General features: G+C 41.9%; 1 protein-coding gene across 1 annotated transcript in view; it reads left to right on the top strand.

Moving 5' to 3' along the window:
• The window catches only part of abcc6a (ATP-binding cassette, sub-family C (CFTR/MRP), member 6a), a 28,747-nt gene that overhangs the window by 1,205 nt on the left and 15,825 nt on the right, over positions 1 to 11,717 (top strand). The window contains exons 2-6 of the mRNA XM_086119480.1: positions 2,980 to 3,156; positions 3,264 to 3,389; positions 8,689 to 8,826; positions 10,489 to 10,611; positions 11,644 to 11,705. Coding sequence (XP_085975606.1) covers positions 2,980 to 3,156; positions 3,264 to 3,389; positions 8,689 to 8,826; positions 10,489 to 10,611; positions 11,644 to 11,705 — 626 coding nt within the window. The remainder of the gene's footprint in view (positions 1 to 2,979; positions 3,157 to 3,263; positions 3,390 to 8,688; positions 8,827 to 10,488; positions 10,612 to 11,643; positions 11,706 to 11,717) is intronic.

The following is an 11,717-nucleotide window of genomic DNA, read 5'->3' as shown; positions in this document are numbered from 1 at the left end:
TACATACACATTAGAGTCAATGCCACCTTTTAATTGACACATTTCTTGCACTGTAGCATTCTGGACACAGTCTATTAAATCCATATGGTGTAAGGAGAGTTTAGTAGCCTTGCCTTCACGTCTGCGTGTTTGTCATATGAAAAAGACACCTCGTGGCATCCAAGTTGCTGGGTTGCTGAAACCACTTCAGTCAGGGGTGAAAAAGTAGATAAGACGTGAAATGTACAAGAAAATGTTTGGAGTGTGACTTTATGAAAGCATTCTGTTCATCCCTTTGCCATTGACCACAGGAGTCAGAAGAGTCTGTGAAAGATGTCGCCCACTCACTGGCTCTCAAGAGTAATACTGTTTAAATGAACCTAAATGCACTTACAGAGTCCACAGATGCACAGTGAGTGCAACTCCTTTCATTACGTAACACTGACCTTTGATTTTCTTTTTGGTCGTTTTTCTATTTTTGAACATTTTGCTGGGGTACTTATACGACTCTGTGGTGAGACAGACAAATATACGGCTGTAATTCAAAGTGAAACAGGTAGCTGCTAGTCAGACTGTGATTCACACCCTTTTGGCTCCAGAGGCAATGAACAGTGGCAACTTATGGTAAACAGTGATTAATCACCATTCAGGCTGGAACATTCATCCTTTTGATATGTTCACACACTCTTTGAACAACAAAAATATCAGACAATTTAGCAATTAAGTCAAGGTGGACATATTTGTTCTCCCAGGAATTTCATTTTAAAGTAACCCATGTTTGGAACAGTTTGGCGTTTAAGAAAATGCACAGAACCCTGACCTGACAGACCCATCGAACAGCTTTGGGATGAAATAGATGAAAGATTGTGAGCCAGGCCAACATAAGTGAGCCTTGACCTTATAAATGTTATTGTGGATGAATGCACCAAAGAGTTCCACAGACTTCAACATCTTCCACAAGTCTTACCAGAGGGTTCTAATATTAAAGGTTGCAAAGGTGGGACAAACTCCATGGGATCCATTTTCATAGACACATACGGAAAAAGTGGTGCATCTTCATTTTCTTTCCAGGGCAAGTGTAGTTGAGCATTTTCTATTACACACCCGCGACACTCGTGATAATTTGGTGACAGAAAGTAGACAAGATGTGAGACGAGCTACAAGCAGTTCTCAGTTGTTGCGCAGGCAGTCTGGGGTGATTTTGGTAGATTTGATCAAAGCGCAGGCAGAGAGATTCTGCCCTGCACTGTTATTGTAGTTTGTTCATAAATATGACACCGGCGTGTTTTGAACCCTTTGAATCATTATCTATTATCATATTTTATTTATCTATTTTTAAAAGCACGCCGCTGACTGCAGCACAACTATGGGCGCTCACACGCAGATGCGCGGTCAAGGGTGAAAGGCAGTCTCACTTCGCAGCAGCCAACTTAACATCATCCGCAAGTGGAGATTTTCTTGCAGTTCCTCATAAACCTACTTTGTGCGTGTCGACCTCTTGCATGTACTCCAGCGAGTCCGTTATGCCTCGGCCGTGTAGAACGCACACCTCTCATGTGCTGAATCGAAATGAATGAATCAGGCATGTCCAGTTCCGGGCCTGGAGGGCCACTGTTCTGTCTGTTTTCCATCTCTCCTGGCTGAAACACACCTGATTCAGATGATAAGCTTACCCGCCAGCTCTGAAGCAGCGTTAGAACCATCCTGATGATTTGAATCAGGTGCGTTGCTCCTGGGAGAGCTGGAAAACAGGCAGGACAGCGGCCCTTGAAGACCGAGTTTGGACACCCCTGATCTAAAGGGAATGAGAGGAGCTGCTTCGATTGACAAGGAATCAAATCAACTGTGTTCACTCCCACAATGGCGCAAATGTCCCTTTTGATACAAGAAAACACCAAAAAATAGATAAGTCCATCCAAGAGCACAGTTAGGCTGGGCTTGGTGCTAGAGTGGCGCTGGGACTGAAAATTAGGCCCCATATGAGCCCCGTAGGCCCCAGTCCACGTTTGTTGAAATAGTGCACCGTCAAGGGCTTAATGACAGAGCTGTGCATGGTTGGCTGTTATATAACAACATTATGGCTTCAAGCCACTGTCCCTTGTTTAGCATTGCCAGTCTCTGCTGCCATATGAGGAACTTTTAAACCACTTCCTTTGGCATCTTGTTAGCAGAGCCAGACACCCTCAAGGCTATTGAGGTGATGAACAATAAAAAGCAAAACGACAACAGCAAGCCACGTACTATGTTATTTTCTTGCAAAAGTCTTTGGTTCTGCCAATGTTATCCATACATCCATTTCGCAGGCGTGCTGGATCCTATCCTAGCTGTCTTCGGGCAAAAGGCGGGGTACACTCTGAACTAGTTGTCCACCAATAGCAGGGGACACAGGGACCAACAATCTTTCGCGCTCACAATCACACCGAAGGACAATTGATAGTGTTCCATTAACCTGTCATGCATGTTTTTGAAATGTGGGAGGAACTTGGAGAGTACCCATAGAAAACCCACGCAGGCACGGGCAGAACATGCAAACTCCACACAGGAAGGCTGGAGCCGGAATCGAACCTTGCACCTCTGCACTGTGAGGTGGACATGCTAACCAGCTGACCACCATGCTGTCCCCAATGTTATGTAATCCATAAATAAACATACCAAGAAATGGTTTATTGGGTTTGTGTTCATAAACTTGGTGTTTGGTATGATCTTTGATCTCTTTGACCTGCTCTGTCCTACTCAAAAAAAAGACAGTGGCAAGGTCAAAGACTGGCTAAGGCTAACTCATCTTTTCAAAGAAAGAAAGAAGACCTCCTCACACAGTCCAGCCTGGACTCACTCACAATTTTGAAAACTGTTTGTGGTTTCACTCTGTGCTGCTAGGAATGCTGAAACGTTCTCTGCATTCTCTGGATTTGGGCCGAGTCTTCTGACTTTCTCAGAAGATTGTTATCTTGCTGTGTAATATTTGTAGTTTGTTGATCATTTCTTTAATCTCTCTTGCAGGACTGGAACCGCACATGGTACACAGCCAATCCAGACTTGACCCAGTGCTTTCAGAACACAGTTTTAGTATGGGTCCCATGCGTCTATCTGTGGTTCCTAGCCCCTCTCTACTGCCTTCACCTTTACTGCCATGACCATGGACGCATTCAGGTGTCCTCCCTTTGCATCGTCAAGATGGTGAGTCTTGCATTGAATACGTGGGGATCCTCTGTTGTTTGTGGAGAGGATATATTTGATTTTTTTCTTCAAATAAAGCCTCAACCTGATCTCACTGTGCTATTTAGGTGCTCGGGTTTCTGTTGGCGTTCTTTGGCTTTGTGGAGTTTTTCTACATCTTACTGGAGAGGAGCGAGGAGATTGAGCAGCACATGATCTTCCTTCTCAGCCCCATCATACGCAGCATGACTGTGGTAAAAACAATGGATTTCCTTCTTTTTTTTTCATGATTTGTTATAGAGGGCAAATGTACATTAATGAAGATTAAAATGTAAATACACCTAATTATAGCCAAAAGACTACTTTCCATTCCTCTCCTAGCAAAGTGTACAATGTCCTAGACCCTTACTGTAACCAGAGGAGTTTCATTGCGTACATATGTGAAAGGCCTCTGGCGGTAATACACAAGACAGTTTCAGAAATGACCCGGAGTACAAGTTAGTGCGTACGTGCCTCGTGTCCCCCCCCCCACAAAGTGACGTTGCCAAATTCTCACCTGGCATACATATTACAGCATTTTAGCAAGTCCTTGGGAACGGGAATTGTTGTCGTCTTGATGTGAAACTTTTTTTCTTAAAGCACCAACTTTTTCTTGATAATTTTACCCAGACCATGAAGGTATTTGCATCAATGCAATCACAACAATCAGCAATACAACAGGATTCTGTAAGTCAAGGCGGGTCCCTAGTCAGCGTGAGTGAGTAAAAACTATTGATTCGACCTCAAACCCCTCATCGGACATTCCTCCTGTTCTATGTTGCCAAGGGCAACAAGAAATTTCTGGGAATGTGGCTGACACGTTAACGTGCAAACACATGAAAGAATATAGAACGTATCATTCATTGGCAAGACACTGAGGTGAAAAGAAAAATAACTAAGGACAGATTTATAGCGTTGCAGTCAATGCAAATATTGCATTCCCCTGTAAACGTGCTGATATTTGACCATCAATCATCAGCGTGCAGAGTAGACTTATCCCTACATCAATTCCTGTTTTATGTGGGAATAGTAGACGTGAAGGCATAGTTCATTTCAAGTGTGGTAGTGAGGTGTTGAATTGTCAGACATGGACATTGCATTCATTCACAAGCACACTACAGGATATGACCGGGGTCTCACTCATGAAAAACGCACATAGCTTTTAAGCTGCACAATCAGCATGACCGTTGTGTACAGAACTTTGACAAGACAAAGGTTGATGGATACATCACAATGCAGTGAACTGTCAGATGGCCAGCGAGCCACTGCTCCTGGTGAGTCACTTTTGTTACAAAGCTCCCACTCTCTGCAGGCATTTTTTGGTTTCTTGCCTTCCAACCCAGACTGCCTTGCCCACATGTGGTCTTTGCAGACTCCTGAATAAACACAAGCACATCTTTGGATGAAAACGCATCGCTTGTATTGAGGGTTAATCACAGAAATGGTCATTTATTTTACGGTAGGTGAGATATCATTTATCACATCAACATTCCAAAAACATGAATGGTAGATTAATGGAACAGTCTAAAATTTAGACTGAATTTAGACTCTAAAGTGTCCCGAGGTGTGATTGTGAGCGCGAATGGTCTTTCGTCTACATGTGCCCTGCGATTGGCTGGCAACCAGTTCAGGGTGTCCCCCGCCTACTGCCCGAAGACAGCTGGGATAGGCTCCAGCACGCCCGCGATCCTCGTGAGGATGAGCGGATTAGAAAATGGATGGATGGATGGATGTGTTTATAAAATAATGATCAGTTTTTATTTGAACATGCATGAGAACATCCATCCATCCATTTTGACCCGCTTATCCTCACAAGAAGGATGCTGAGCATGTTTGAGCCAATCCCAGCTGTCTTCAGGCAGGAGGCAGGGTACACAGGGTTCGACAGAAATAAATTGTCACTTAACCTGAAAAAATCGAAGTTAATTGTTTTTGGCACAAGACCAATCAAACACCAAGCTAAAATTATGGTAAACTCAATTGAGATAGAAAGAGCGTATGAAACCAAGTTTCTCGGATTAGTAATAGACTCAAAACTATGTTGGAAGCCACATATCGATAACGTAAAAAGAAAAATAGCCAAAACCGTAGGGATCCTCTACAAAACCAAGGAAGTGCTAAATAAGAGATCTTTGTACACATTGTACACTTCATTATTATTACCATATATGACCTACTGTGTGGAAATATGGGGAAATGCCTGCAAAACAAACACACTCCCTATTCTCAACCTACAAAAAAAAGCAATTCGAATTATTAATAGATCAAAATATACGGAACCCACAAATCCACTATTTATCAAATTAAATACGATGAAATTTTATGACCTGGTTGACTTTAAAATCGCCCAATTAATGTACAAAGCACACAATAACCTGCTCTGCCAAAACATTCAGAAGTTTTTCGAAATTCGAGAAAGCAGCTATGATTTAAGAGGTACCAACTTATTCAAAAAACTCAAAACAAGAACAAACATCAAGCAAAGAAGTGTATCTATCAAAGGTGTTAATCTGTGGAATAATCTCGAAACGGACCTGAAAATGAGTAAATCGCTTGCCGAGTTAAAAAACAAATTCAAAAAAATAGTACAAACAACCTACATCAATCAGAGTTAAAATGATAAATTCAAAACATTAAATATAATGATAAATCAGAACTAAGTTGATAAATAGAGAAAGGTATATAAATATCCATTATGAATTTAAGAGAAAATTGACACAAGAGTGTCAGGGTGTGGAAGTATATAATCCCGATACAAACCAAAAGTTGTAAAAATATCACGGTTAAGGGTAAAGTATGAGCCTTAATGGAGACTTCTTTCTTCTTACTTTTCTGATTGATATAAAAATGATTTATTAGATACAATCACATAACGGGGTAGGACTAGATAAGTTTTTTACTTCTTCCTACTCCCTTGAACATAATAACTGTGTTGAATGAAGATTGATTTCTTTCTTTTTACTTTTTTTATCTACCTTATTTTCTGTCAAATTATTACTGTATATATGTTTTATGTTCAATAAACAAACAAACATAAACAAACAAACCAGCCAATCGCAGGACACACCTACTGACAAACAACCATTCATACTCACAATCACTCTTTGGGTCAATCTCGACTTTTCAAGCATTCAATCAACCTACCATGCATGTCTTTGGAGTGTGGGAGGAAACCAGAGTGCCCAGAGAAAAGATGTAAACTTCACACCGGAAGGCCCAAGCCTGGAATCGAACCCACGACCTCTGCACTGTGAGGCAGGCACGGACCAATAGGCAAGCGTACATAACAGTTCCACTTAACAAGGCAGATTTATCAAACACTGTTAAGCCAGCAACAATTAGGCTTCTCATATGGCACTTCCTTTTAGCCCTCTTATTTGAAACCTTTTTACACCACTTTCAATGCACAATTTAGTGGACTGTGGACTGATGTTGACTTGACTTTTCTGTATTTTGTTGCATTCCAAGCAACTCTTGTGACTGCAGTATGCCTCTTTAATGTATTATTTTTTACAGACAGGGTGTAATATAGTGACACTGATAGTGGTGTTGTTTCTTGCTGTGTGCCAAAATTGGGAAACCGCCCAATTGTCTAGATTACCCACTCTGGGTTTGTCACTACTTCTTGCAATTTCATTAATACCAATTCTGCTGAAATTGTTTTGGGATTTTTTTCATTTGAAATATAATTTCACATTAAGTCAAAATATAAGACAAATACTGGCCATTTACTGCAAATGTATTGAATTGTAAATTATAATCCATATAACAAAAAGTGGGCGGCCCGGTAGTCCAGTGGTTAGCACGTCGGCTTCACAGTGCAGAGGTACGATTCCAGCTCCGGCCTCCCTGTGTGGAGTTTGCATGTTCTCCCCGGGCCTGCGTGGGTTTTCTCCGGGTGCTCCGGTTTCCTCCCACATTCCAAAAACATGCGTGGCAGGCTGATTGAACACACTAAATTGTCCCTAGGTGTGAGTGTGGGCGTGGATGGTTGTTCGTCTCTGTGTGCCCTGCGATTGGCTGGCAACTGATTCAGGGTGTCCCCCGCCTACTGCCCGGAGACGGCTGGGATAGGCTCCAGCACCCCCCGCGACCCTAGTGAGGATCAAGCGGTTCGGAAAATGGATGGAATGGATGGATGGATAACAAAAAGTAAAATAAATATGACTAAAAATGTCATGCAACTATTGACCTCCCATTTTCTTATCTTTTTAAAAATGCTTTCATAATAAATACGTCTTAATGGTATTAAAATCAAGAGGACTTAACTCCTCTCTGTTAAGCTTTTGCCTCTTAGCCACATAGACCTAAGAATTTCATACCTGTCTGAATGAAGACCTCTGAAAGTTAATGCATGTTCACATATAAATTTTGCACAATCCATAGAGCAAAATATTAGATTGTGATCATAATCATTAAAGATAAAGGAACCAACACAACACAGAGGGTTAGGGTTAACGTGCTGACTGTACCTAGATACACTTTAGCATTTATCCAATCTTCTAGTAGGTTTATGCAGGAGATTATACTTTTGATGCAAAAGAAAGGCAAAACATGTTGTCTTCCCAGCGGCCGCCGAGCAACACTCACTACCACACAAACAACAAGTTTGCAATGGAAAAGAACAGCCAAAGAGCAAACCATCAACGTTAGACCACCGAATGAGAAGCCTGCAATGTTGTTTACATCAGTGAGGGCACACAGAAATCTCCCCCTATCAAGTTGTTGATGGGAAAGTCCTATTACCACTAGTCTTTAATAGGCAGTACTGTGGTTCATCCCAGACTAACCAATGTGGTGCTCTTTTGGATACTTAAATTTACATTTTCCCCACTCGGTGAGCTGGCCCAATGGTGTGACGTCTTATTTGGCCAACCACTTGGATTGTATAGAGGCTCAACGCCCAACGCATGACTCCATTGAGGACATCTGTGACCGAACACTGACTCTTATTTTGTCTGAAACAACATGCTGCATGTGTTAAGAGGGTTTATCTGTGTGTATAGTAGGTCTAACAGCTCATATTTATTTTATTTATTTCTCTTTTTTAAAGCAGGGATGAGCCAGTACTGGTCACACCAACCTTTCAGCAATTTTGTTCGTAACATTGGCAGATAGCGCCTTGTTTTCTTCCACTGAATCAGTGAAGCATACTGCCTACTCTCTGGTCTCGTAAAGCCAGAGGTGTCAAATCCAGGTCCAAAAAAGTAAAAACCCATTTGGGGAGCTTGTTTACTTGCCAGTCAATTAAAAGCACCTGGCAACTGCGGCAGGTTTTTCTACTTTCTGGACCTGGATTTGGCATTTCTGATCAATACATGTCATATTATAAAATACTACAGTAGGCCTATGGTAAAATGAAATGGGGGTTTCTGTTTGTTTTAACTAGTCGAAACTACAATAGAATTCCAAGAATTAGAATCACTTTGGGATTATTTTTGCTGGCTATGGCAGAAAGCCATCCTATAAATGTGTAAATCATTTTCTTCTCTCTCGCTCTCTCTTTCCGTTCAGATCCTGGCTTTATGTATCATCCAGTTGGAAAGAATACGAGGTTGTCGGTCTTCTGTATTCCTCTTCCTCTTCTGGGTCTTGGCTGTTGTTTGCTCCCTCGTGCCACTCAGAGCAAAGATCCAGCTGGCCATAGATGAGGTTTGTTGTGTCTTTATTCCAATAATTGTTAATCATGTTTGTTTTATAGTCCGTTAAATGTACAAATGTTGGTCAGGCTTGTCCCCAGTAATGTCAACTACCATGCAGTCATATCTAGTCAAATGAGCTGCTGCCCATAGTCGAGACGCACAGCTTGAGCCATATGCTATGTCAGCAAAGTGTTATTTCATCTTCCATTTGAAACCAAAAAAAGTGAACATTAACTATGGAGAGGAGGAAGAGAGGATGACACTGCCAATTCTGGTTGACCTTGCATGCGTTTACATTTTCTTTTTGTCCTATGCCTACTGTGCGCCACTGCAATCATTGTAGAATGGGGCTATGTTTATATTTAGGTGTGCAAAGCCATTGGTCTGTTTCATTTGCATTTCTAAAAAAAAGAGAAAAGACGCAAACACACACGTATCCATAATTTTGTTTTCTCCCCCTTAGTGTGAGATTCCTCCACTGCTTAGGGGGTTGTAATGAGGTTGTTCTGTCTGTTGACCCTTGGCCATTCTGACTTGACCTACATTTTTCTCACCCACATTCTCAACCAGCTTGACCTTGTTTTTCTTTAAGTGGAAAAATCCATTTGGTCACATTATATCCCCTTTCTGGGCATAGCTCCATAGAGTTCAGATAAAAAGGTTTTGTGTTTACCCTGTAATTCTGGATTGCTTGCATACATACTGTTGCACAACAAACTAGCTGTGGCTGTGGCGCTGACCCAAGTGTTATAATGTGCCAGAATAAACAGGTTCTGTATGATAAGGATAGCGTTGCAATGTCACCTTGCGTGGTGGTGGTGGACCCCAAAAAGCAGGCAGGAGGGAGGAGCAGGGTGTACTTGACGAATTGTATTTAAACCAAAGAAAACTAAATCCAAAACAAAGTCCAAAGTAACAAACAAAAACCATGACTTAAACAAAAACTATCAATAACCAAAACACTACTAGAACAAACATGACAGCAGCAAAGGAACAGCAAACAAACAAACAAACATGACAGTAGCAAGAGTAAACAATGACCCGACACTGAGTGTTTGGGCTGGGAGCCCTTTTAAGGCCCTAATTACCTATGACCAACAGGTGTGCAGCTGCCGGGGGAGCCCTACAGTGCCACCTGTTGGTCTCTAAACCGAATCATGACACGCAAAAGGTTCAATATTTTAGACAATTATGAGTGAGTAGTTTATATCACATCTGGTCCCTTAATTTACAGCTACATGGTGGATTTTAAAACCACATTTGCCCTATTTACACTTGTGTGTCAGGGTGGCCGAAAGCCAGAATGACTGTAGATGTTGCTGCATTTATATGTCTACCATCATCATGAAAGATTTTGTGTTTTAAATCCTGACTATATGCAGCTGTGTTGGGCGTGACTGTACAAACCATATCCTGTGCTATAAAGTGTGTACATATGGGGAAAGCAGAAAAAAAAAGGGAAACAACATATTGATGAGACTGAAACCTGTTGGTTATGCAATCCTAGTTTTGCTGGGGCATTTCCAGCCACAAAACCATTAATTATCTTTGTGGCTTTGAAGAAAAATCTCAGACTTGGAAAACGTGCCTGTAATAGATTAAACCAAATAAACTCACTGACTCATGTGTTGCCATCACGGTCTCTAAAAGTTGGTGTTTATTTACTCCACAGGGCATTGACTCTGATACTGTGAGATACGTAGCGTTTTTCTCCTACGTCACCATTCAACTGGTCCAACTCTTCTTGTGCTGCTTTGCCGACCTGCCTCCAGAGGGGAAAAATGCCTTCGAAAAGGTATGGGGCAGGGTGAAGCCCACTTCCGTTAAAATACTGCCGTGTTCTCCCACCTGAGCGTCTTGTGGTTCAAACCTTTTGGAGGCACGATGTGATTCACCTCTTTCTCCTCTCACCTCATTGCTTTAGCTTCCTGTGAGGAGAGTGTGAACAACCATGTGTATGTTTTTCCTTGTCCTCCCGCATACCATTAACATGACACATGTACTCTCTTCCATTGTCCAATGGACGCTGAAAATCTGCAATCAATTAGCATTGACTTGTCGTAGAACACAGCTCCCATGTCAAAAGCTTTTTTTTTTCATTTGAGCTATTAATGAAACATTATCTTTTTTTATTGTAGTTTACAGTTGTGTAGGACTGCACAGTGTCATACTGAGAGCTGTTCCTGCTATTTTGCCCACAAAACCACCTCCTCCAGGACACTGAAAGTGAGACCCTCATCAATCAAACGGAGTTGTGACGTAATACAAAGTATTTCCCTGGTGATAAACCATAAAAACAGTTGGAAAAGTCCCGAGCAGATCTCCGACCGGTGGTGTGGTGTAGAAGCCACAGACTGGCGTGGTGAACACACCCATTGGTCGTTCCTTGATGTGTCCTCGTCTTCTTCCTCCGCTTCCTTCTCCTCCTCTGGTTAGACTTACTCACAGTCAGAGAGGAAATGAAGGATGAAACGCTGGAGTGTTGGTATAAAGAGAGCAAACAGACTAGTGAGGGGGTGGCAGGATGGAGAGAAACATATGGTTGAGCAGGCAAACTTTCTATGTGTGTGTGTGCATACGTATAGGACATTTGCGATGACACATTTCCGCTCCGTCTGCTGTTTTTGACCTCAAACATCATTTTTACTGTCTGCTAACACTGGGCTCTATTTACAGGATGCTGACTCGTGGAGCTCATAGCCTCTACCCTGAAACACCATTTATTTGCGTTTCATAAATACACCCTTTGCTATCATACTCAGTAAGGATGTCACCTTAGCATTTGCTGTTCAAAGAAAAGTCATTCTGGTTCTTGATTGTGTTGCAGAATCCTTGCCCTGTGAAAGACGCTTCTTTTTTGTCCAAGATTCTCTTCTGGTGGTTTACTGGGTAAGGTCCTCA

The sequence above is a fragment of the Hippocampus guttulatus genome, chromosome 9, assembly GCF_054856545.1.
Source record: "Hippocampus guttulatus isolate MCC_2025c chromosome 9, RoL_Hgut_1.0, whole genome shotgun sequence".
Lineage (NCBI taxonomy): Eukaryota > Metazoa > Chordata > Actinopteri > Syngnathiformes > Syngnathidae > Hippocampus > Hippocampus guttulatus.
Note: the sequence above shows the minus strand (reverse complement) of the source record. Positions and strands in the feature narration are given on the sequence as shown.